Genomic DNA, 27,950 nt, shown 5'->3' with positions numbered 1-27,950 from the left:
AAATCATGTTCCGCCCTACATTTTCTTTTTCTTGTTCGAGAAGCAGCCGTTTCACAGGTGTCACTACGCATGTGAAGGGCAAGAAACTAGTGCAGATGCAGTTACATTGATAAAAATGACCAAATGTTTCAAACTCTCAAGGTTTCATGAAGTGATATAAAATAATTTAAAATTCTTTAAAACCTGTAGCTTTGACTTAATTTAAGATCTACTCTGAAACTGAATTAGTGAATTGTGTGCTCATGGTTTCACTTATCACATTTCCTCTCAGTAAACAAAACTTTCTCTTTCTTACCCTCTCTGGCTGATCTTTTTGTTCATTCATGTATCAATCTCCCAGGGTGTTCAAAAGCTTACCCCCCAAATTCTTAGTTTTAAGCGTTTACAGTGACCAGAATTATTTATAAAATAAGCTAGATTGTGAATTGCTTTCTCAGTGTAACATCCTCATGACCACCCTAATCTGTCTCTGCTTCCTCTCAATGACATGTTTATCTACTTACAACTGGACACTGTCTGGCACTGCTGACCCTCAAAGTCATGTGCCTGTAATCAGTAATAGAGTTAAACATAGGTTCAGAGTTGATTTGAAGGTAAAGTGTGTATTTTACACTCCTGGGCAAAAAATATGGTGGGCCAAGCCAAAAGTTGGCAAACGTTATGTGGTCTTTTAATTGCTTATCCATTTTAATCACAAATCACTGGTCAGGAAATTATCAAGAATTACACAAATACAGATGCAGACAGCTTTTTACATGAAGGAAGAGTTAGTGTTGTTCCACTCAATGTTGATGGCTTCAAACAGTTCATGAGTAGTTGAAAAATGTCTCCCAGTTTGATTGACTTTAAAATTAGACCAAATATTCACTATAGGGTTCAAAACCGGACTCTGACCAGGCCAAAACATGAGCCTGATGGACTTGTTCTCAAGCCAATTCTTGGTTGTCTTTGCAATTTGGGCAGAAGCGTAGTTGAAAAATAACATCTGATCATTCCTCTTTAGATTGCAACTTTTCATTTGTGGGAAGAAAGCCATCCTGCAATATTCTCCTGTACTCCAAAGTTGTTGTTTTTTACAGTGAAGTAGCTCACCAGTACCAGCAGCTAAAGAGGCTTCCCACACAATGACACTTCTTCCTCCATGCTTCACTGTGGTAGAGAAGAATTTATTATTATATTTCCCACAAGGTTTTCGAAGACACCGCTCTGGAGCATCACCATGCAACTCGTGTTTCATTGTGATTCATCACTCCACACACGACTTCCATATTCCGCCAAAAACTTAATTCTGTCCTTGATGTATTCTGAGAAAGCAATTTTAAGTACTACATTTGCTTAAATATTTCTAATTTCCTGACCAATAAATGATGGTGAAGACAATGAAAAGCTTAGTGTTTAGCCATTTTGGGCTTGGCCCTTTTTTTGCCCATGAATATATGTGCCTCCAAACTGCATTGCCAAAATAACACGTGAAAATGTGAGGGTTTTTTAATGTAGTCATTTATGTGACAAAAGAGACTTGAAGAAACCTTCCCTGTGGCCACCTTTCCTTTTTTGCCAACAGGTGACTCCTCTTCCTTCCCTCTTAAACCTTGGAGAATTAGTTCTTCCTCTACTTTGTACACAACTATACAAGCTGAATTTATGTAAGAGGTCACACTACGGTTCTGTGTGGCAGTAAAAGACCACTCTTATGTGTGGAAGGGCGGGAAAAGAAACAGAAGGAAGTTTTGTTTAGCAGCAGCTCTCCCTGAGTCCCTGCCTGTAGCCATGTTTGCCAAAGCCCTGTAATATTATTTTTGTCCTCCTGAAATAGGCGTCATGTTGTCCATCATGTTAGGCCTTCACCATGATGAACACTACTCTCCCAGTTTTGAACACGGCACAGATGTGGTTTGTTTATTGTTCAGTTCCGTGTGGAGTTTGTTTGGTCTGGTTGTTTTTCCACTTTCAGTGCTTATGGATATGTTCTCTGTTAATGCAGAAGCATCAGTGGCAAATGTCAAATAAGTTTATGGTAAAGCAAATTGTGAAAATTGAACACCTTGTCTTTAGAGTTTCTAGATGGTTATTTGTAAGAGCACAGTTCTCTGATGGGAGACAAAGACAGATTCATGTACATTGTTTTGTCTGTCCTGATTTTTATTTATTTTTTACCAACATTTGGGTCTCTTATTTCTGTGCTATTATCACAATCAAGGCTTTCTTGAATTACACCAAAAAAAAAATTCTACCTTCATATTAGTAATACTAGTAATAGTCATGCTTGCTAAGGCTATTCAAAACCCCTAACCTTAAACTTTGGTGTGTGCCTTACATGGCTCCATGTGATTAGAATTGGAATTATTCACTCGGCAAATCCAAAGACTTCACTGCAACTAATGTCATTAGATAATAGATAACATTAGATAATACATTAGCATAGTGAGATGCTTGTCAGACTGTACAATATACTTGCTAGGTAAGATTTACATTGTAATAATAATATTTACTAGAGTAATTCTAATGTTAATCGTAATTAACATTAGAGTCTCTGACCCCAAACATAGAAATGGTAAGGTCAATCTCAACTTAACTTGAGGATTACATTTTGTGATTTGAGTATTCAATATTGATAGGCATGTATGCGTATGGAAAACATTGGTGTCTGTGAGATAACAAAGCCTCTTTGCTTGGCTACATCAATATGGGTAAATTACATTTACAGATACGTTTTCTTGTGCCCTTTGTAGGAGTGAGAAACGATATGTGGAGAAATACTGGAAGGAGATACGGGTTGGAGACTTCATTCGTCTGCGCTGCAACGAGATTCTGCCGGCGGACGTTCTTCTGCTCAGCAGCAGCGACCCGGACCGCCTCTGTCACATCGAGACGGCCACACTGGACGGCGAAACCAACCTCAAACAGAGGCAGGTGGTGCGCAGCTTTATCGACCTGGTGAGTGTTAAGGACTGTGGAGTGTTTGCTGTGAAAGTTGAGTAAAGAACTGAATAGAAGCATCCTGGTGTCAAGAACAGTTAATGTGATGCTGTGTGTATTCAGCTGGTCTGCGTTTGCCCACTGAGATAACTTTAGTCAATTCACACCAAAGTCAAATATTAATTTACCTTGGCACTGCTCAACCTGTATGTGTTACGTTCTAAGATGTCAATAAGAGAGATCTGAAAACAGTTTGGTAAAAGAAAACCGTGTATCAAAACCTAGTTCACCCCAGAAAATGACCTTAATCTAAGAAAAATGTTCATGCTGCTATTGTTTCATGAAACAAAAGGGACAAAAAGTACCTTAAAAGTAGTCAATAAAGCCTGTGCAATATATCATAAGTCTTCTAAAATCTTAAGATTTATGTGAGGAGCAGACTGAAATTTTGCAACACGAAGAGGAATTAGGTATGGCTCGATACCACCTTTTTTTTTTTATGTCCGATACCTCAAACACACACACACGCGCGCACACACAGACACATTAATGTAACTTTATAAACAATACATTTGTGATAGTACTACATAAATATATGCACTATAAAAAGCATTTATTTTGGAATCTATGCTATAGATTTTAAATAGGACTACAGACATTATAGATACGATTGAACAAATGAATTGGATAATAAATATATTAATTATCTTTTATTGCACAAATCTATCATAGTATGAAAGGCTCCAATACAGAGCAGCACAAAAGTGGCTATGCAAATCTTGAATGCGTGATGATGTGCTTAAAACAACATGGGTTTACGGGCAACCCTCAAAAATTCATAACAGTTGGAGAACAAAAATAATATTGTGTGTGTGAAACTAGGAGTATTACATCTGTCCAACAGTTTACTGAGTTTTAAATTGCATTTACTGTGTGAATGAGGAGTTGTATTCAGTCCTCTACTCCAGTCCTCTCATCCAACAGCGAGTACCACACCATTCAGAATCACCAATAAACTCCAGCAAAATAGTATTTTTAAACAAAAGCCTAGGACTTTGTTCAGATAATGCACAATAATGGGAATATTGGAACATCTTGGAGAGAGCTTTACCATGCTGACTTTTGTAACTGAACTCGACATGCTGTTTGAATGCTAAGTGGATAATTACATTTACATTACACAAGAGTTTCCATGAACTTAAATTTCAGAAATTACTATATTGCCTGTTCCTCAAATAAAGCAATGTAATGGCTTCATAAGACTTGGAATATAATGGACAAATTGTGCTTTGTCCCTTTTTTTTTTTTTTTTTTCTTAACAGTAACAACCATGGGTAACTAACAGTATCGCATTTTTATCGGTTCTGTCTGACCGATCCAAAAAATACAGATACCGAGTATCGGCTGCACCTGAGTACTGTGTATACTGATAATCAGGGGTGCGTTTCCCGAACAACGACGTAACTTGCTGCTTAACTACCATAGTATGATGCATTGTTGAAGAAATCAACTAGCTAGTCACGACTGTTTCCCGAAACCGTATTGTCGCAAAGTGGTCGTTCAATCACGTTGGTTTATGACGTCACGCACGTGGTGGAGTAATAACTTCTTTTAATGAATCTGTTTGAGATCGAATTAACGCTAGATGCTTTGCTATAAATTAGACATGACATCTGAGGACTATTTCAAATTTTTCTCAGTTAATTTGCTTTATTTCCAGATTCAATCATAGGCTCGTGCTTACATAGTAGAGCACGTTCGCACATGCGCACTCTTCAAAAACGGTGCTTTAAATCTCTTGACAAACTAAAAGACGTAAATTACATTTGTATGTATTCTAAATAAAAGACACAGGTTGTACTGAATGTCAGCTTACTTATTTTGCTCAAGATAAGGATTTATGTCCACATGTTATGCAAACTAGAAACTATGCTTCTAACCGCAGGTCGAGAGCTGTCGTTCCAACTACACAAGTTTGAGATGCTGTTTGCGAATGTTCGTTAGAACGATGGTTTCGGGAAACACTGACTCGTTGAACTATGCTGATAACGACGGAACTTGCGAACATAGTTGGCTAACGATGCTTTTGGGAAACGCACGATTGGTACATCCCTAGGGTGAATATATGATGACAACTATCCTTTGATCATTTATAAAAACTTTAACTCTTTTTATTATTCTGGTGATTTTAGTGTTCAGATGCCAAATTGCAAATATGTTTTTCATTTGCAGGACTGTGAGTTTGACCCATCAAAGTACAACAGCATTATTGAATGTGAGAAGCCCAACAATGACCTCAACAGATTTCGTGGATACATGTAAGTTAAATGCATTATTGCTTTTTAAAGGGCATTTAAATTATTGCTTAATGTATTGTCCAACCTAATCCTTTGAAGAAAATTGCATTAACGATTTAACCCAACAGTCTTAATGTAATTGAAATATCATGACCATTTGCATGGTCTTTGTTACATATGTGTATTGTGAATTAGTTTAGCCCTAGCAATATGTACTCCATTATATTCAATGATTTTCTTATCCATAAGCCAATGGTCTCAAACTCATCTCCTGGATGGCCACTGTCCTGCAGAGTATAGCTCCAACACGTTCCAAAACACCTGCCTGGAAGTTTCTAGTAATCCTGAAGACCTTGATTAGCTAGTTCAGGTGTGTTTAATTAGGGTTGGCTCTAAACTCTGTAAGACAGTGGCCCTCCAGGAGCCGAGTTTGAGACCACAAGCCATTTAGATGACTCAGATCTTTCCATTGTTTTGTTTTGCTGGCAGTAATTAAAATTCCATTAGCTCTTGAGATTCAAATAACCAGATGAATGGTTATTTTGTGACCCACATAGATCCAGTTTAATATATTTGTAATGGATAGATGGTGTGTATTTCTCTTACTCCAGCATTATTCGGATGACTTTTCAACCCTGTTATTCTACCCAATTATTCTTCCTCTTACCAGCCGCATTCCCTTTTGGAGAACTGTAGGAATGGGTCACGAAGTCTTTTATTTGTTAGTGTGGTAGATGGATGGAGGCTATAAATAATGCTGCTGTTGAAGTATGTGAAATGTTTCCACCAGAATGTTTTTTGGTACGTTTCGATCAGATGCATGCAAAAAATGATATTCTAAGAGTCATTCTACAAAACTGGTGCCATTTGTGACCCTCATTTATATTATCCTATATCATATTTATTGACTATAACAACAGTTAATGCCAAATTTTACTAAGCGAGTAAGCGTTAATACAGACAACCTTTCTAAATCTGGTAACTTTATTTATTTTTTTAAGTTGTTGTTTTTTATTTGTCTTTCATTATGACAATGCCCTCTCATGAATATGCTTCCAACGTCTCCTTGCTACATCTGTAAATATACACATTTTGATGAGAACAAAAGTTTTTTTTTAGTCTTTCTCTCTATATATATACTTGTATATTGTGTTATTAATAAGGCTTAAAGTTGTGTCCCCAGGTTGTGCGTTTACACTGTTAGTCACATTTTTCCCTTTTTACTATTCTATAAATAAAAAAATACAAAATTGAAGGATACAATCATTGTTTTCAAGAAGTGAGTTATTTAAGGATAAGTTTATCAATTTATCTTATGTTGTGTTATGATTTTGAGTAAGGTTAATTACCATAGTAAATAATTGAAAATAGATATTTTTAGACATATCATTATTCAATTCTGAGAAGCCCCTTATAGTTTCATGACTTTGAAGGCTTGTAATGCCAAATTAAATTGTAAACTTTATCAAACTGGAAAATGCACCCATTTCATAGAATGATCCATGCATTCCTTGTGTTTTCACTTTTTAAAACAGTTTGTTAATCTGGTGTTTAGACTTTCAAGGTGTGGATTAAGATTCTTCTCTGTTTATCTTGCAGTCTTAAAGTCTTAAATGATGGCTAAAGCATACAGGTCATAGGCTTAGGATTAGCATGCATAATATATTATATACAGTATAGGCAGACTGATGTAGCAGTAGTAAAACAAGAACGGTATCTCCTGTGTTTAGAAGAAAACCTGCTGCACATGGTATGGTAATGACAGCAGGGCCAAGTGAGTCAGCTGACAGGAACCAGAAGGATTATGACATTTATTTCCCTGGATGATGGAGAACAGATGCTTCTGATGTGCTGCCAGCTTTTTTGTCCAGTTACCACAAAGTGGCTTACCGTAGCAAAAAAGGGAACATGGTGCACGATGGGCGCCAAGGACTGTTCCTTGTTGGAGTGACAGCTTATTGCATTAAGATACAGTATCATCCCAGCTGGTGAATATGTGCAGTGCAATCTAATGAGGTTAATACCTGGAGGGCATAGGCATGTCTGCAACCAAGTTGTTTTGAGCCAGTCACCTTAATGCTAAATTCCATGCAACTAATGTGCCCTTTAAGTGGAGTCAAAAGTATTATAATTAGGGATGCACCGAAATGAAAATTCTTGGCCGAAACCAAAAAACGAAAAAGAGGAACCCAAGGCCGAAAACCGAAACACCGAACGAAATTATGCCAATTATTAGTACCATTGCATTTATGGCTATGACTGTGTACTAACTTTACTAAAATCAAGGCATTGTAATTGCATAAATTAACATTAAAGTTTCAAAGAATAAATCAATTACAAATTATGCAAATATTTATTTAGCACATTGCAACAATGCACAGTATAAAATAAAATTGTAACTAAAATGTTTAACTTGACCCCACTCATGTGTACATTAAATAATAATGTACAGGCCTACTGGCCTGCAGAAAGGTTTTAAAATGAAATGTTCTCTCATAAAAACAAAGTGCATTTAGGTCAAGTGCATTTGAAATTTTTCTCTGTAGGACTACTACAAGAAAGTGCATTCAGAACAAGTGCAACTGCTTAAAGATACAACAATATTTTCTCTGTAGGCCTTCAACATAATAGTGTATCAAAACAAAGACTGCCATAGCCCATATGTTAACTGTAGAACTTTAACAACAACAAATGCACCAAAAATTGCAGATGTGCAAAGTGGATAATAAATATTTAAACACTAGACAAGCCCATTCTACTTGCATTATTTTTAATATTAACGGGGCTCAGTGTGCTCGATCAGCCTACGAAATCACACATCTTCTACGACAGAGAATGGCTGATCATCTAAGGCAATGAATTCCATAATCTTTTGTGTAATGCCCTTTGCCTTGACACCATCACTGGGAAACTTCCTTGCCTTTTCAAAAACGTCTGCCACATACAGAGTGGGCGTGCTCAGAGGCGTTTTCCTTTTCTGTGCCGCGTTCCTCTCATATTCAGCGTAGTGATCGGAATGTTTGGATTTCAGGTGATAAATTAAACCCGACGTGGAGAAAGTCTTTGCAGATGCACCCCCTCTTGAAATTTTGGCATTACATGTTTTGCAAATCGCTGTCCGTGGGGCTTTCTCAGATATACTGAAATACGTCCACACCGCAGACATGTTGCTTCAGACAAGCACGTGCAGGCCGCGGTTTCTGTTTGCGTCATCACAACATTTCGGCCGTATTGTTTCGGTGATAAAAGTCTTTCGGCCGAAAACCGAAAATGCACTTTTGGGCCATTTTCGGACGAAAATATTCGGTGGCCGCATATTTGGTGCATCCCTAATTATAATTATGAGTTCTGAGCACATGAATGGCCAAGCAAATTTGAATTTACAAGTGGAAAACTCGTAATTCTAGCTGATACAAGAGTTGTGACAATAGAAGGGGCGTGTTGATTTGAAACATTGTCTTGAGCACGTGACACCGAAGTAACAAATACTTGACCGACTCGGATGTATGAGTTTCCCGGGTGCACTTTAAGGCAGCATATTTACTCTAGTGCAGCAGAAAAATAGGTACATAAGCAGATACCCTGAGCTGTGATGTGAAAGTCAGCAGACAGTGAAGAACATTTCAGTCCATTTCATACTTTTAAAAGAGATTGTTTTCCCAAAAAAAGAAAATTGTTGTCATTTACTCACCTCCCATGTTATTACAAATCTGTATGACTTTGTTTCTTTTTTCTGTAGAACACCGAAGATATTTTGAAGAATGTAAACAGTTTTTGTTCATATTATGAAAGACTTATGGAACAATGGGTTAAATGGACAGTTTTTCAGACAATTATGATATATTTTGTATATTTTTGTTTATATGAATATGTGTGTGTGTTTGTGTGTGTTTTGCAGAAAAAGAAAGTCTTACAGGTTTAGAATGACATGAGAGTAAGTAAATGATGTAATTTTCATTTTTGGGTAAATGCATGCATTTACGAGCCCTCCAAACAATTGTGCACTAGTAAAACATCTGCTAGAATATAATGAAATATTTGCAGTTTATATGTTGCTTGCAATATATTTTGTGTCAAATACATAAATTACATTTTGAATGATCTTTAATGCTTCAGCTTTTTGCTGGCATATGATATGATAGTAGTTATGACATCTATCAGAAAGGGCCTAACTAGACCAAAATATTACCCCTTGACTAGGCAAAATTTGACCCCTTGGTGCAGGATAACAAAGAGACCAATGGCTCCGAATTAAGCCAGAACTGTGGTTGACAGCATGGGGCATGTAGACAGCTAATATATCAGGTCTGCCTTTAAACCAGGGCAAAGCTCAAAGATTAATGCACTACTAGGGGATAAAAAAAACTTGCCAGAGGCCTTGTCAGATAATTGACAAAATGAAGAGTTCACAGATGTAATCCTGAATTTAGCAGTGGGATTAGTGCTTGCATTAAAGTTTATTGAGCTCCCACCACAGGTGTTTAGCATTCAGCGCTCATTCAGTGGGAGTTCATTTGCATTTGCTGCCATTTTTATCAGCAAGCTTAGCCCTGGGACCTCTTGAACTTTTTCCCGGTGTTGGAATCACGCGCTTTCGGATCTGAGGTCTCATTGGATTTAAGATTTCAATCCTCGCCTGCTCGCCACTCGTCCTCTCTCATTTATCCGGAGAATCTTTTCACTTTGCTCAGTTCTTCTATGACGCGGCTTTAGGGTTTTACAAAAAGTGCTGCATTGACTGAACGCAGGATCCAGATGGCCTCAGGGCTTTACCTGTGTGCAGAGCCATTTTAGTGAGGTCATGGCTTTATCATTGATTTTGTGCTGAGAAAGAGGGATCCTGGGGGAAACCCTGTGGACTGTCAAGGATGATGGATCGATGTGGTCAACATCAAGGGACGCAGAATTATGTGGATATCCCATGGCAATATCCACAACAAATGGTTATGAAGGCCAGTGTTCTTAGCTTCCAATTGTAAAATTCTAGCAAATGAGGACAGAGGAATTCAGATTGGAACTAGATTATGTATAATGCTCAATGATATGTTGTATTATAAGTGTGACGAATGAGCCTGTGTGGTGTGTATGACAGAATCCATCGCAGTGGGAGGAGAGACGGGCTATACAAAGACAATCTGCTGCTTAGGGGCTGTACCATCCGCAACACAGAGGAGGCTGTAGGAATTGTCATCTATGCAGGTACGCTGCCTTCTATCCAAACCAGGACTGGAAACGTCCACTACTAATTTCCACCACATCTCAAATTATGAATTGTGTTTAACAGCTCTCCTTTGTCCAACTAAGTTCATTTTATTGCTATCCCAAAAAATGAATATTTTCACACACTGAGTAACCGACAAATTATGCAGTTTTATTGGAAATGATGTGCAATTAAATATTTTGTTCAAAATTAAATACTTTGTTTAAAAAAATATATATATATTTTGTTCAATTAAATATTTTGTTCAAAAGCTTGTGAAGGAAATCTGTGTAAACAGTGTTAAATGGTAAGATATAATGAAATGGTTCATGATTATCATTAATATCTATTATAGTTTTTTTATGTATTATTTTTTTTCTTGGATTTTGGTATTCATTTGGTTCATTTTTTAATGTGTGACAAGAATACAACACAATCTTTGCATATGGCATTTAAAAAGGAGCAAAAATAATGAAAGTTGTGGTAAATGTCTGCTATTAAGTCCATTAAAAGAACAACTTTGTTAAAATGTGCATTTTACTGTTTCCTGTAATTTCATGTGTACATACAAATGCCAGAATTGTTAAATGATAGGTCATCTGACTGGTACAGCTCATATTATCTTTACAGTGTTTGTTTTTTTGTACCGATTCTCAGGTCATGAGACAAAAGCAATGCTGAACAACAACGGCCCTCGTTATAAACGCAGCAAACTTGAGCGGCAGATGAACGTAGACGTATTCTGGTGTGTCATTATCCTCCTAGTCATGTGCCTCTTTTCCGCCATTGGTATGTAACACTTTGCATCAATAGTTTTTTCTAGAAAATATAGTATTGTAAGATATTAATGTTTTCATGTCTGAGATTTTTGAAGTTGAGTGTGTTTGTCGGCTACTTTAAAGGTGGCTCATCCCATCAGAACTATCACCAACTATCTGTATAATATTAGTTACTATACTGTTAGTCACTGTTTCGAGTCTTACTGTTACATCATGTGAAGCTGCCAGATTCATCTATCATGAATAATCTTTTGCTTCCATCAAGTCCCAAATAAAAAAAAATTTTTTTTAAACAAGATGAAGTATTCAGTTAAGCATGTGGTAATGTCTATTTTGGGACAATCTTGTTATTTAAAGGTATAGCGGAGGATCTTTCCAAATTTTAGATAAGACCCGCCCTCTCCACTTTTTGAAAAGTTTGATTGATTCACCAGAATGATTGACAATTAGGAGGACCAATAGTTTAGACTACCCACCAGGAAGTAAAACATCCTCCGCTATACCTTTAATATATAAACCTTTTTGTAATTGCAAGCTAAATGTGTAGTCACTCCAAACCCGTAAGACTTTCATTCATCTTAATAAAATCTGAGACTTTCCTGTCCCTCCATTGACAGTTACGCTACTGACACTTTGACGCTTCAAAAAGTTCATGAAGAGATCCATATGAATTGAGCTGTTTAGTCCAACATTTCTGAAGAGCCTTGATCGCTTCATATGATTAACGGATTTAAATTGGGCTTTTATTCACATTTAAACATTGATCAGTGAACATAAACAGAAGCTTGAAGTGTGAGGATAAACAACATTGGTTCTTGCGGAAGCTCAAACGTGCTGTGTAACACGAGAATGAACCTCATCGGTTTTTAGGGAAGCTCAAACATGCTGCGTAACACGAGAATGAACCTCAACGGTTCTTGCCGAAGCTCAGACATGCTGCGTAACACGAGAATGAACCTCAACGGTTCTTGCTGAAGCTCAGACGTGCTGCGTAACACGAGAATGAACCTCAACGGTTCTTGCTGAAGCTCAGACGTGCTGCGTAACACGAGAACAAACCTCATTGGTTCTCGCACGTCAATAGAACCTGCTTGAGCTTCCGTTTACCAGATCTTATGTGTGAGACGATGAATGTTTATATGTGAATAAAAGCCTAAATTCAATCAGTTCATCATATAAAGTGATTGTGTCACTTCAGAAAATTTGGACTAAACCGCTCAATTCATGTGGATTAGTTTTACAATCTCTTTATGAACTTTTTGAAGAATCAAAGTGTCAGTTGCGTAGCTGTCAACGGAAGGACAGAAAAGTCTCAGATTTCATCATGTTCATCTTCAGAACACAAATGAAGATCTTTTTAAGTCTTGCGGGTTTGGAACGACATGAGGGTGAGTAATTAACGACAGAATTGTATATTGCAATGCCTGTTACCATGATAAAAATACTACAGCAGTTGATGAATGTATCTGATATGAGGAAGTGTTGGAGAGGAAGTAGTGGTTTAACTGTTTTTGTTTCCTTAAACATTTTTAGATTGCTTTAACATCTTCAGTGTCTCTTGAATAGCAATACCCATGATTCCATTTTACCTGCTTTATATAGTCAAGTGTTTGTCTTTCAAACCTTCTTTAGGTCATGGCCTGTGGATGTTTCAGTACGGAGATAAGAGGCCCGTCTTTGACGTCCTGAGCCCAGAAGGAACAGACTTATCTCCAGTGGTCTCAGCCATTTATCTCTTCCTGACCATGATTATAGTATTCCAGGTGAATAGCAAGTGGTGTGAGAATATTACAATGTGCTTCAGATTCTCTTATGTAGAACAATTCCAAATTCCATTTGAAGAAACCATTCGATTAAACAATGCCACAATTTTAATTTTGGAATCAACTGTTCCTTAAATTCCTGTCTTATTGTAGGCTCATTGGTAGTTGAAATAATGCTGTGAATCTACACCAAACCTCTCTGTTTCTCTTTCTCTCTGATGCAGGTCCTGATCCCAATCTCACTCTTTGTTTCTATTGAAATAGTGAAGATATGCCAGGTATACTTTATCCATCAGGACATGGAGTTGTATGATGAGGAAACAGACACTCACCTCCAGTGCAGGGCTCTGAACATCACAGAAGACCTGGGCCAGATGCAGTACATCTTTTCTGATAAGACCGGCACACTCACAGAAAACAAGATGGTGTTTCGCCGTTGTACTGTGGCAGGAGTCGAGTACTCGCATGATGCCAATGGTTAGGGTTATCAGTGTCTTCTGTGCCCAACACAAGGGCTATTATTGTTCTGTGGACACAACATTAATTCTCTGTTAATGAGCAATATGTTGTATAAATAATAATGTTGTCAATCAATCTAGAATATAACATTTTAATTGAATTAATTACATGAAACGCTGATTAACGTATTTAATCACATTGATTGCAATTAATGGCATATATCAAAAAGCCCCCAAAATGAAGATTCACAGACAGTAGATTATTTATTTTTTAAATTTTAAATTTAAGATATATGTTTTTGTGAAGTAGTGACACTGTGACACTGTGTGACACCATGTGACACTGAAGACTGGAGTAATAACTGCTGATAATTCTGCTTTGCCATCACATGAATAAATGAAATATATTAAAATAGGAAACAATTATTTTACATTGTAATCATTTTTCAGTATATTGCTGTTTTTACTGTATTTTTCAAGTAAATGCAGCCTTGGTGAACATAAGAGACCTTTTAAAAGCATTTAAAACTTAAAAAACATAAATACTATATCTTAGCTTGGGCTTAAATTAACATGCAACTTAAGCAGCCCTAATAAGTAATAAATAGATAATTTAATATTGAATGTATTAGTGGTTCTCTCCCTCTACAGCCTGTGCCCCAAATAGACCGTTCAAATACAGGATTAGTATGAAGAAAAGCCTTAGGTCTTCATGAAGCCCTAAAGTTAAGTTTCAAACAGTCTAACAAAGTGTCTTTCCCACAGCGAGGAGGCTTGCTATGTACCAGGAGTTGGATTCAGAGGAGGAGGACTGTACATCTCATGGTGGAACTCTCCCACGGCGGGACAGCGTCACCAGTCACCAGAGCGGAAAAGTGGTGTTGCGATCCCAGAGCACCAAATCTCACCGTCGCACCGGGAGCAGAGCCGAAGCCAAACGGGCCAGCATTCTGTCCAAACACACTGCCTTCAGTAGTCCTATGGTTAGCAAGTGCTTCCATTACACATTAAGCTGTTCATGTATCGCTCAGTAACCCAATGCTTACAAATTTTTTCCATTTTATTTGATCCGTTTGACAGGAGAAGGACATCACTCCAGATCCCCAGCTCATGGATAAGGTCAATGAGTGTAGCAGTCAAATGGAGTTCATGCGTTTTCACAGTCAGCCCCTGAACCAGATCCCCCCTGACCAGTGTGACATCTTCGACTTTTTCATCGCCCTCACTATCTGCAACACTGTTGTTGTGTCCTCACCCAATCAACCCAGACAGAAGGTAAGCAAACAGTATGGATGTGCACAACGTTTAATTCTGTTTTCATAATGACCAATGTAATCTACCAAGAGCAGCGAAAATTAGCGTCTGGTTTAAGACATGCTTTTTTTGTGCAGTAAATAATGCTGCAAATACCAGTAAATTGACTAGCCCACACATTAGTAAATCTCCTTGCATATGCAATAAGGTCAGCTGCAAAAATAACCCTGTCCACGCCTTTTCAGCGCTAATTTTTCACTGCGTGCTTTTAGTAAATCCTGTCAGTAGTTTACTTTTTATGCCAAAAGAGGGTTTGCGCTGGCGCAAGCTGTTAGTAAATCTGGCCCTAAATTCGCAAAAAAAATTCAAAGTCAACTAGCAGCAGCAGTATCAATTAATCAACTAGTTTTGCACATCTCTAGCAGACAGACCAAACAGACTACTAGGAATTAGCTGGAACTGACATTCACAGCGTATTTTACCTCAGAACTGGTGTTTTGGCCGCAGTGAACTTCCTGTGGTTTTCTGCAGGATGTAGAGCAGGAGCAACTACCTGTTTCTGTGTTGAAGATGCATGGCCTATCCTTCATTGTGTAATCTTTACCCTCTGTGAATTTATGGCATGAGTTTCCCCCAAAACCCATCCTGTCTGTTTCCATCTGCATACTTCTTATAAGTGTGTGTTTGTAAGTTCAGTTTGATGCTGCAATCAAAGACTTATCCTCCCTTCATGATACAAATCTGAGCTTAAACTGAGTGATTTGCATTTAGTTTAATGAATTTGATGCCTGATAAACTGCTTAAAGTTCTGCTGTATTGGGGAAATTTAATTTAAAAAATGAATCTCCTTTCAGTGGAAGCCTTTGACCATGTTGTCTACATGTTGTCACTAAATTTTCAGGACACAAGCTGTTGTAGCTCTGTCCCCTGTGCGGGAGCAGCAGCTCATTTGCATTTAAAGGGACAGACACAAAAACAGTGCGTTTTTGCTCACCTTCAAAAAGTGGCTATTTTAACATGCTATATAAAAATATATGTGGGATATTTTAAGCTAAAACTTCAAATACACACTCTGGGGACAACGGAGACTAATTTACATCTTGTGAAATGGTAATTATACCACCCCTTTAAACAAGCATACTTAACACATGAATTCAGTTAGGAATTCAGTTAGGTATTCAAATATTTATTTTGGTCACCATATGTGCGATAAAAAACATTTGTCTTGTCTTCTATTATGGAATGAATCTTCCCAGTTTGGCTGCCATAATGAAAAAACAACTGTTGCATGACTTTTTAAAGTGATTCAATCATGATATTATGATTGGAGTCATAATAAATATTTAAAGAGTTTTATTTTGAAAATATTTCTTTGAATCTTATCAAGGTGCGTCGCTTCGAGTTGAAGTCTCCAGTGAAGACCATCGAGGACTTCATCAAGCGCTTCACTCCAAGCCGCCTGACCTCTGGCTCCAACAGCAGCAGCTCCTCCAGTCTGACCACCAACCGCTCGTCCTCCCATAAAGTGGGCTGCAGCATGCTGTCCTCCCCTTCGGCCGAGAGCACGCTCACCAAGCTGAACGAGGAGAAGCGTCCTGAGCATGACCTGCAGCATGCCTTCAGCCCCGTCCCACCCAGCTTTGATAAAACAAAAGCTTTGGCTCAAGATGAATGCGAGCTCAGATATGAGGCGGAGTCACCAGACGAGGCAGCTCTGGTTTATGCAGCCCGGGCCTATAAGTGTGCTCTCGTTGGACGTTTACCAGATCAAGTGACCGTGGAACTTCCACACTTGGGCAAGCTAAGCTTCGAGCTTCTGCACACACTGGGGTTTGACTCCACAAGAAAGAGGATGTCAGTGGTGGTAAAACACCCGCTGACTGAGCAAATTACTGTCTACACCAAGGGTGCTGATTCGGTCATCATGGATCTGATCAGACCAGCTACAGGTATGCTAGCATTGATGTGCACACTGTTCCCACACCTTTTCTAGGGTTCAAAATTTAGGCTGCTCCATTCTGGTGCATTGAAGTGTTTGTTTAACATATAAAACAGTGACACGGTCCAGCTTGAGTCATGTCCCAGTCGTCATGTCCCAGTCCCAATGTCCCTTTCGCTTCCTATAATACAAAAAGTTCAAAAGTTTGGACTCTCCATGGGGTAGGTAAGATAAAAAAATAAAAAAGTACTTACCTAGGATGCATTTATTTACACAATATTCATACATAATATTTATAATTTACAATAACTTATTTCTATTTTCATATTTCAAAAAAAATTCAGCATCCATTCTCTAGTCTTCAGATAACATGATTCTTTAGAAATCTTTCTTTTTCAGACCACAAAAGGAGAATTAAAAAAAAAAAGTCTCGCCCGCGCTTGTCCATATGTGACCCTGGACCACAAAATCAGTCTTATGTGTATTTTTTTTTAAATTGAGATTTATACATCATCTGAAAGCTGAATACATAATCTTTCCATTGATATTAGGTTTGTTAGGATATGACAACATTTGGCCAAGATACAACTATTTGAAAATCTGGAAACTGAGGGTGCAGAAAAATCGAAATATTGAGAAAATCGCCTTTAAAGTTGTCCATTTCTATAGGCGATTGTGCTGCATCCACTCACAAAAATATATATTTTATATATTTAAGGTGGGAAATTTACTAAATATCTTCATGGATCATGATCTTTACTTAATATCCTGATGATTTTTGGCATAAAAGAAAAATCGATAATTTTTACCCATACAATGTTTTGTTGGCTATTGCCACAAATATACCCGTGCTACTTAAGACTGGTTTTGTGATCCAGGGTCACATATAATGTCAGTGAATAGCGACCAGCATAGAGCTTTTTATGAAAAGACACAAAAAGTATTACAGGATGATCTAATGCGATACGTGTCGTATATTCCAAGAGTTCTGGGGGTATGCGATAGGTTTTGTTGAAATTAAATGCATTATTTCATGAAAATCCTGACCTTGGCCATTGGTCTTGCATTACGTTTACATTTTCATTTACATGTATTCATTTAGCAGACACTTTTATCCAAACCAACAATATGACAAAAATATGCAAGTGCTATGACCCTTCCCAGTTTAATCTAACGCAGTACGTGTACCGTTTTTTATTTATATTTTTTTCAAATAAATATAAAAGATATTGAATAGAAGATAAAGTGTTCGTATTAATGGATCAAGTGTTGCTGTTTTTTTAAACGTCTTCTGTGCTCGACTGCGCGTTCATGCATTTTTTTATTATCATTATAATTTATTTGACATTTTTTAGGATTCCAATTTGTATAGAATAACAATGTAAAAGTTTCACTGTCACTTTTAATCAATTTAATGTTGCTAAGTAAATTGTTTTATTTTATTATTGTTTTTTAAACAAACTTGTGTATATAACCACCTTGAGTGTGGTGCATTATTTTTCATTAATTCAACGGCCCATTGTCAATTATTGCTTTTTTACAACCCAGTCATCACAACATACCGGTAAACTCATAACATCTTATTAAAAAAATAAATAAATCATATTATTAAACGTTGGAAGCTACAGTTCTGATATTGATTCCAATTCATCTCTAAAAGACACTTTCCATGAATTTTGCCATCTATAATTTCAACTTTCTGTAACTTTAGAATTATTCATTTTATTTATTAATGGCTCTTCTCTTTTATATTTGGAATTCATATTAACAAACGTTTGGCATGCTGTCAAACCTTCCCCCCATATGAAATGAATCAAATATTCTGGGTTAGTTTATTTTGATGTTCAGTGTTGATTATGCTTTAGAACGCTTGTTGATCGTATTAAAGTTTTAATGAAGTCTGTGTTTTCTTTTCCATGTCCCAGTTAGACAGTGCATGAGGCCTATTCCAGCAGAATTAATGAATAACGGCTCACGGCCAAATGGCCGAAAGTCATCTGATTTCTTCAGAACATTAAATGGATACTTTTTTCTTTTCCAAGAAATTAAAAGAGAGCTGGCAACCATCTACTAAGAGCAGACAGTGAGACAGTGTGATTTGTTTTTCAGGATATGTTTGGAATTTGTCATGTCTTTGGAGTGCTTAAAGTGGCCCCTGGATTTTGATTTACACAGTTGATCAATGCTGATAGACATTTAATTCCCAACATAGTAAGGTCACGTCCCTGTCGTCCCCTTCACCCAAACATCTGCTGGATGGCTTCCAGTTTGTTCCTCGCTCTAGATGTAGCCAAGGGTTTTAGTGGTAATAAACTATCCTAATGGCATAGGTAGACTGGCTTGTTAGTATTCCAGGCACGATAACCGACTCGGTGGCAGTTTTCTCTAATGCTGTGGACAAAAATGACTGAACAGTAGTACTACATACATAGCCCTGTGCTTTATAGCTAAATGTCAATGCGTGAGCCTAAAAAAAAGGAATAAAACTATGGCTTAGAATAGTTCACCAGCAGTCTAGTTGCTCAACTTTTTTGAGGAAAGAGCAGAATAAACCAGAGAATTTTTTTTGGTTTGTTTGTTGTTGTTGTTTAAAAAAAATTTCCACTGGTATGTTGCCAATTACAAAAGCAAACAATTTATTGCTCATTTTGTAAAATAAAAAAATAAAAAAGCACTTACATATGTCAATATGGCAGTTCCAGAAGGCTAAAAAGCAGAAACAGGATGTTAATGTTTTTGTAAAATATGTAATATAATTCATGCTTAAAAAAAGTGTGCTATTTGAATATTTTGGTAATATTTTTCAAATCCTCACGGACAATTCGGGGTTCTAGAAGGACAAATTTCTGGTTATTCGTCGCCAACTGCAGAAAACCATATTATTTTGTCTTGTTTTATAGTAAAAATATCTAAATGCACTTAAATCAAGATTATTTTACTTGGAGCAACACTGCAAAGATATTAAGTCTATTTCAACTTTTTCAGCACTGACAGATTTTGCCCCTTTGTTTAATTTGCTTATACTTAAAACGAGTGATAAAAATCTTCTTGTGAATTGAGACAAAATATTTATTCAAGCTACAGTCTATAAATAGTCTTAATAAAACAGTGCTGCTTCTCAAGTAAATGTATCGTAAGGATATTTAACTCAAGCCGTGTCTCAGACAGCGCGTGAATACTGAATTGAGCTCTTTCTTCACCTCGTCTTGTGATTTGAAAAGACAAATTCACACAAAGTATCCTAGTAAACCTAATCAGTTGTGTCTTAAGTGAATGCAAATAGAAAGAAAACGCATGTGTACAGTATCAGTAGTCTGTATTGGATCCGTGCAGGTCTTAAAGTTACAACAGCCTAATAATCCTGCTGCTATCTGTGTTGATAAAACTACAAAAGATAAAGAGAAAAACACTCGTCTGAATCATTTTTTTTTTTTTTTACCTTTAATAAGTTTAAGGTTTAGTGCATTAAAAATTGAGATAGTGCTGACTTTTTCCGATAAGTATTTTTACTCCAAGTAGTGGAGTTTCCTCTCATTTGCTCTTTGTTATGTTTAGTTGGCAGTCTAGAAATGTGTTTAGAGACCTAGGTTTATTAGTGTCTAGCCTATGTGGGGTTAGTTAGCATGAGACTGCAAGCACACACCCAGACTGTGCCTCACTACAGACTGTGGATTATTTCATGCACATAGAGACACACATGCTCAGTATATTTTCCTGTACTTTTGAATCCTGAACCACTGTTCACCTCTGGGTGTTGGCTTCCAATTAGCACAGTGGACCAACTTGAAGGTACAATAGCTTCTTTCAGAAGCAGTGGGATATTTGCCATGCTTGTCTAATGACACAATGTGTAAAAACAGACTACAGATGCCAGCTTGAGCCACAGCGCTTTCCGTGTTTTGACCAGTAAATTGTTATAACTTCATTGACATAAAGCAGTTTTGACCGTGCAACCATAAAGATTTGGAAGAATCAAACAGTACCTGTGTGTTTCCAGTCATTATGTAACATGTTAATATGAAGCACAAGACAAATGTTTCTGAATGTTTGGAAAGAACACCATGTTTTGCTGTGGGAATGGCAGTAATTTCCGTCTTTCAGTAATTTGACACTGGTGCATAATTTTTATTTTAGTGAGTAACATTCTCTCTGCTTACATTTCCAGACTAAAGCTGTTATTTATTATACAATCCATTATGACAGCCAGGTCTAGGCCTTCTGTGTTGTTGCTGTATTTTTTGGTGGCATTTAGTTTTTGGTGGTGGTCTTATTTTGTTTTTCGGTTTTGGTGTCTTGTTTTGCGTTTAGTTTTTGGTGTCTTGTTTTGCGTTTAGTTTTTGGTGTCTTGTTTTGCGTTTAGTTTTTGGTGTCTTGTTTTGTTTATTTTTTTCTGTCGTTTTGTTTTTGTAGTTTTTGGTGTTTTGTTTCGTTTGTTTATTTTTTGGTATGTCGGTTTCAGTTTTTGGTGTAGTTTTGTTTTATTTTGTTTAGTTTTTACTGTGTTTAGTTTTTCGTCTGGTTTTGTTTTCTGTTTAGTTTTTGGTGTCTTGTTTTTAATTTTGTTTTTGGTGTTTGTTTTTTTGTTTTATTGATGGCGTTTTGTTTTTTAGGTAAGCTTTAAAGGCAAAGATATTATTATTGATGTGTTTTTATGGGGGGTTTATGTGGGTTTTTTTTGGGTTTTTTTATGCTTTCTCCTATCCTAGTTTAATGTGTACTAAGCCATTCATAGGTTGACTTACCAAATGAATAGTATGGTGGTTTTGTGGAGCTTTCAAGATTCTCTATTTAGACAATCCCAATATATCAACTTCTGCAACAACTTTTCAACAAGAAGACTGTAGGAGTGTTTGGGGAAACATGCTGTCATTATTGGTGCATTGGAAGCATCACTTACTTTTGCTCATACTAAAGTATTAAACTTGGTGTCATAGGTTCTCCCACACTCTTGTGTGCTGTTGACATGAATGATACCACTCCATTTGTGTTACTAGTTTAAAATTGCACACTTCGCCTTTTAATACTGTTGCTTAATTTGATGACATTGATACCGTTTTCATTTTCACTATTTGGATGGTCATGTAAGGGCATGATATGGGGATTTAGTTTATCTATAGAATTATTAAGAGCATTTAATACCTGAGTCAATGCATCAGTCTCTGGAAAAACAGGTCCAGTCGTCCCACAGTTGCAGGGGTGGTGATGAATCATTCTGTGAAAATGTGAGGTTTGGCACCCCTCACCCCCTCATCTTGGCTGACTGTCCTCCATGTTGGGAAGTGATCATCCCAAACAGTTTGTTCTGCTTTTCCTGCCAGGAAGCAATGCACTGAGCAATAACGCAGGAGCGATAAACCTCAGAGTTATCCAGTCAACCTGTCAAAACACTTGTTGAGGAAGCCAATGGCAACAAAGAGAACCAACCTTAAAGATGCAGAAGTGATTAGTTTAGGCTGTCTGCTTACATTGTGTTTTTCTGATGAATTGCCTAATTCTCTTGTTGTTTTTCTTTGTTTTTGTTTTGCAGATGATTGCAAAGGAAAGCGACAAAGGAAAATCTTGTATAAAACTCAAAACTACTTAAATCTTTATGCTGCAGATGGCCTCAGAACGCTTTGTATTGCCAAAAAGGTAACAATTACTTTAATTTAATAATTAGATTATTATATTGTAAGGGCTGTCATTTTTATGTTTAAATTTAGAACAATTAATTATATTCAAGCAATGCAATGCATTTGATGTACAATGCATTTCCAGTAAATAGTAAGATGTGATGCAGTGGGCAAAGAATATAATATACGGTGATATATACACTTACACAAAGTTTTTGAATGAACTGAATTACATTAATTTGGGTTATATTGATGTGCATTTAATTTGATTTAATTTATCAACATATCATTCAAATAAAATCTTTAATCGATTGAAAGCCCTAATTTTTATTTTCACATTTACACTTTTGGGTTGTCTTCATGGATACAAACTGAGTGTTTGCCTTGTAAAAAGTGTTTTTGCACAGATGGTTTACAAGTGTGTGAGCTTTTTCCCAGAGTGCTGATCTGTGTGACAGATCAACAACCCTCTCTCTCTCACTCTCTGTCCATCATTCTCTCTTCTCTCTTCTCTCTCCATATCTCATGGATGGTAATATATGCCCTCACTCTCTTCTCTGACTTGTTAACCCAGTGTCTTGAGCTCCTTGTGGGAGTCTGATGTGAAAAGATGTGTTGTTCTTGTTTTGCTTTGTTTTCTCCCCACAAAAATGTCAACAAACCTTCACATGCTCACACGGACCTATAGATTTCTGCTGTCATAGACTTTTAACCAACAAAACATGTAACTTTTTTTATCTCCATTTCTTAGTCACTAATTCCCAGCTAAGATCTGACACTGGTTTAATAAAAGTATGAATTTTTGGGGGTTTTTTTGGCATGGTTCACAGCCACTGTTGCTAAAGTCACATTAACAGAAGGGAAGCTTTGAACAGCTTGGGTACAATTATTTTTCACACGATTAAGTGTGAAATCATACATAAATGGAGCTGCTTAAAGTTTAACAAGCCTCTTATTGTGTTAGTTTTATTTTCTCCACCTGTTTGTTTTTTAAGCCAGCAACCAGAATACCTTTATTGCGTTCTTCTCTCTTTTTCCTTTTTTCTCTTCGAAACCTTTTTTTATTTTTTATTTTATTTTTTTATGTAGCAGGCACGGTGTTATGGGTCCCAAAGTCCCACCCAAAACTTTTCTTCAAAAAAAAAATGAACTTTTAGTATATTTTAATTTTGTCAAGAATTATAAAAAAAATCGGCAAATAAGCTCATAATTTGTGCTAAAATAGTCTAAATGTTTAGTTTTCAAAGTTTCATTGCTTAAGACGTCCTCCCTATAATAAACAAATCATTTATTTAATCAAGCTTTAAATACGGCTCGTTGTGGATCCTATGGGGTGAGGTGACGTCACCTAGCACCAGTCAAGTTTTCAAAACAATTTTAAAAAGCTGGTTATGTTTATTTTGATGTTTCTGCACAAGTTCAGCAGACAGTGAGGTTCGGGATCGGATGTAGCTGTTAATCTTCGTGGATGACCGTGAATTGGCAGTAGCCTATTGTATTATTATCTCGTAGTAACCTATAGGCTACATTTTAATGCATCTTCTCTGTATAATAAGCCAAGCTCAGTCTGTTGGTAATGAAATCGAAATAAATTAATGTTGTATGAAATCGTCAAACAGGTCTATTGCCACTTATGACCGGATTTGATTGAAACTGTCGAGCAGTGTTGTTGATCTGTATTGTTGAAAACTTAAAACAATTAAACAGAATTGTGTGAAATATTCGGCCTCATGTTATATGAGCAGAACTAAACTGTTTTGGGGAAATAGATTCTTGACCACTTTTACAGTCTATAGGCCTTATGTCTATAGAGAGATGTGCTAAAGCACAGCCAGGTATGATGCGTAATGGAGATTCCAAAGCGCTCTTCTTTGGTCAGAACCAAGGAGAGCGATCGCGGATAGGTCCGTCCTATGCACCGAAACTTTTTACAGTGCAACAAAATATTTAAAGAGCATCAAGCTATTAAAATCTCTATTATTCAAGCACGGATAACATAACAGTATATTAGTCAGTCATTTTTATTAGGTTAAACAGTGATTTGAATACGTTTTTAATTTAAGGCCCACCCACAATTGGTCTGGCCCATCCAAAAAATTGAATCCTGGCGCCATGCCTGTGATGTCACTGCGTTATCCAAACTCGTTTATCACAAATAATATTTATTAAACATCATTGAGCTGATGTTACACCTCTATCAGTGATGTGATGATAGTTTTTGTTTGGTCCAGGTGCTCAGTAAGGAGGAGTACGCTAGTTGGCTACAGCGCCACCTGGAGGCCGAGACAGCCATACAGAAGAGGGAGGAGCTGCTATTTGAGTCTGCATTACGACTAGAGACCAACCTCCAACTTCTAGGTAAAAATAGTTCCTAAAGCACTCATAGTACATCACAGGACTTATTTATGCCCAATGTTAATATACATCTCAGGATTCAAAACACAAGTGCTTAGTGCCATACACCAGTGGCCATATACATCTTTTTCAATAGGAGCAACAGGTGTTGAGGACAGACTTCAGGATGGGGTCCCCGAGACTATCGCCTCGCTGAGGAAAGCGGGCCTTCAGATCTGGGTGCTGACAGGAGATAAACAAGAGACTGCTATCAACATTGCCTATGCTTGCAAACTGCTGGACCCTGAGGAGGAGATAATCACTCTTAATGCTGACTCACAGGTACACCCAACATGCAATGCTGCTGTCTCTTCTTATGGGCTCTGCTCTTTATCATCACTTCCTTCTCCCTCTGGTTGCTGACTGAGTGAGGATTCTGTCTGCATCTGATGACTGTTTTAATATACGATCGATTGATCTGTTGATTATTTCTTTAGTTAATAATTTAATCAGATTCCACCTCTCCAAACGATATGAAAGTTGAGGGCCACAAGCACATCTGTTTTGAATTCAGAATCACTCAATTTAATTTGTGAACTGATTCATTGAAATTTGAAATGTTTGAAAGAATTGTTTTACTGAAACGTTTCAGAATTCCCAACACTACAAGCATTGTTTAAAAACAATAACAATTACTCTTAGACTGCCCACTCCAGCTGACAAATTTTAGGAATGCTGCCCAGTCCCACTACAGGGTTTGAAAACTGTTTAAGATCAGTTCTCACAAGGGGTTGAAAGCCTGTTTATAATTCTGTTTTATGTTTTGATCTTGTATTTAATTATTCATTCTCTGATTTGATTATTGTTCTTGTTTTGCTTTTTGCTACCAGGAATGACAGAAATGTCTGAAGGTATTGCCCATAACCTGTAGACCTGATTGTGCCAGTTGAAAACCCAAACTGTAGTTCCATTTCTACCACTATTGTACCATTTTTTTTTTTTCTTCTTTTTTTTCTTCTCCCCCTCACTCATCTATACCGTATGGGTGTTTTTTTCCATTATGGGCAATTCAATCTCCCAGGGGCTAGTTATTTATTTATTTGTTTTTATTGCTTTAAATCTAACTGATCTCAATTTCCTTTGTTATTTGAAGGTCAAATGTCTTCTAGGTATAGAATTTTTTAAGCTGTAAGTATGCAAAAAAGAAAAGCGAATTAGTGGTTGGCCGATATTTGCAGTTTTTTAGTTATTGGCATGGCCAGATAATAAGTTATTCTTTTTGGCTGATAAGTGCCAAAAGCGGGACCGTTATATTGACAGCGTCAGGATTTTTATTTTGACTGTGCTGAGAACTCGACAAACAGAAGCTCCTATTCGACTTCATTAATTCACTATCTTTGTTTAACAGTTCTGTCTAATCAATTCTGTCTATACAATTAGCATTACCTGGGCTTTATTTAAGGAGTGTTTGTTATAGTGTTTACTTCCTTTTTAGTCATGTTTGTAACAATTTCTTTTTTGCAAAATAAATTTGGATTCTTGAAATATTAGCCATGAAATCACCCTACACTAGATAAAAAAGTTGGCTATTTTATTCCAAAAATGTTTAAAATGCAATTTCTTCCACAAACTATTTTAAGCAAAATACATTATTTGAGATGCGATTAAAAAAATCTGATTGTTAATTCAGGAAAAAAAAGAGAGAATTCTTATGTGATTCATACAGTATGTATTCACTGTTGGATGTTGTTAGTAGATACATTTAGCAAACTTACACCAAACTTTATCTGCATTCCCCTGTTTAAAATGTGTTAATAATTTATCCGCTTTAGACCTAAAGGGCCAGAAGTGTCTATAGTTGAAAAAACACCCATATACCAAACTATATCTGCATTCCCCAGCATGACATTGTCCACTATTAGACTGTAGATGTCAACAGCTGGGCTGACTTGAATGAGCTTTTGTTATGTTTCATTTTGTCTCGTTAGGGAACACGTGAAACATCCACATGAGTTTTGTTTTAAAAAAACAAAGAGTTGTCATATACTGTAAGAATGTCTTAATCACGGACTCGTTGCATTAGTCATAACTCTCTCCTTGCTTAAAGGGATAATCCACCCAAAAATGAAACTGTTGTCATAATTTACTCACCCTCATGTCGTTCCAAACCTGTATGACTTTTTTTCAGTGGAACACAAAAGATATTTAAAAAATTGATGGTATCACTATTCAACTAAAAAGAAGATATTTTAAGAAATGTCTGCGTTTGTGTAGTCATACAGGTCTGGAACGACATGAGGGTGAGTAAATGATGACAACATTTTCATTTTTAGGTGAAGTATCCCTTTAATAAAAGTGATTTGGTACAATCAATTTGTTATATAATTTTATACCGTAATTGCATTTCTTGTGTAACCCTCGTGAGATCTTCATTGTGTCCTTTTTATGACCTTCCTGAATTTGTGCGTGTGTGTGTGTGGATTCTTACCAGGAAACCTGTGCTGTATTGCTGGAGAACAGTTTGCACTACATCCAGGCCAAGTTCCTTTGCAACCCTCGACCAGATCCTCAAGTAGCTAGAGACTATGCTGGCATCCACTTCTCTTCTCCAGTGTGTTCCCCGGCCTCTTCTGGCCACTCCAGCCCGTTCCTGGTGCACCGGCTAGGGCTGGTGATCGACGGCCGGACCTTGGCCTATGCACTGGACAAGAGTTTGGAGGACAAGTTCCTGGCGGTGGCTCGAAGTTGCCGGTCCGTTCTATGCTGTCGTTCAACGCCCCTGCAGAAGAGCATGGTGGTCAAGTTGGTGCGCAACAAGCTCAAGGTCATGACATTGGCAATAGGTAAGTAAATGATTGTATTGGTTATTTTTTTACGATTCTCTCCTATCTAGTGTTTGTTGCAACTGCTTATTCAACATATCATTCAGCTGGGTTTTTAACAGTATTTAGTTTAGTTGAATTTGTTTAATGAAAAAGAACTACGTTTTTAAAGTCCAATCTGCAGCTGATGGGCCCTTAGTGTTCGTAAACATCACACAACTGCAAACTAAGACAATACACACAAATAAACGTCATTGTTTTTCACGGAACTAATGCTGGTGATTTAAAGGAATAGCTAACCCAGAATTGAAGATGCCATCATTTACTCACCCTCGTGTCGTTCCAAGCCCAGAAAATGTTTCCATGCTCTTTTCATGCAGTTACATAAAACAAACAGAGACTGAAGCCTTGAAAGCTCCAGAAAGGACACAAAAGCACCATTAAAGTAGTATACAAGTTTTACAGGAGCAGTGTATTACAACCCCATTTATGATGTTAAAAAAGATTTATATTTCAAATAAATGCTCTTATTTTTAACTTTTTGTTCATCAAAAAAAAAAAAAAAAAAAATTC

The 27,950-nt window shown here is 37.0% G+C and overlaps 1 protein-coding gene across 1 annotated transcript in view; it reads left to right on the top strand.

Moving 5' to 3' along the window:
• The window catches only part of atp10a (ATPase phospholipid transporting 10A), a 51,476-nt gene that overhangs the window by 9,676 nt on the left and 13,850 nt on the right, over window positions 1-27,950 (top strand). Inside the window, exons 2-14 of the mRNA XM_082137228.1 lie at window positions 2,733-2,937; window positions 5,152-5,237; window positions 10,309-10,415; window positions 11,074-11,205; window positions 12,828-12,958; window positions 13,183-13,435; window positions 14,182-14,399; window positions 14,497-14,691; window positions 16,058-16,619; window positions 22,137-22,240; window positions 24,453-24,579; window positions 24,713-24,897; window positions 27,047-27,398. Of these exons, the coding sequence (XP_081993354.1) occupies window positions 2,733-2,937; window positions 5,152-5,237; window positions 10,309-10,415; window positions 11,074-11,205; window positions 12,828-12,958; window positions 13,183-13,435; window positions 14,182-14,399; window positions 14,497-14,691; window positions 16,058-16,619; window positions 22,137-22,240; window positions 24,453-24,579; window positions 24,713-24,897; window positions 27,047-27,398 (2,657 nt within the window). The remainder of the gene's footprint in view (window positions 1-2,732; window positions 2,938-5,151; window positions 5,238-10,308; window positions 10,416-11,073; window positions 11,206-12,827; window positions 12,959-13,182; window positions 13,436-14,181; window positions 14,400-14,496; window positions 14,692-16,057; window positions 16,620-22,136; window positions 22,241-24,452; window positions 24,580-24,712; window positions 24,898-27,046; window positions 27,399-27,950) is intronic.

The sequence above is a fragment of the Leuciscus leuciscus genome, assembly GCF_965113295.1.
Source record: "Leuciscus leuciscus genome assembly, chromosome: 14".
Taxonomy (NCBI): domain Eukaryota; kingdom Metazoa; phylum Chordata; class Actinopteri; order Cypriniformes; family Leuciscidae; genus Leuciscus; species Leuciscus leuciscus.
This window is presented reverse-complemented; position numbering and strand designations above follow the sequence as displayed.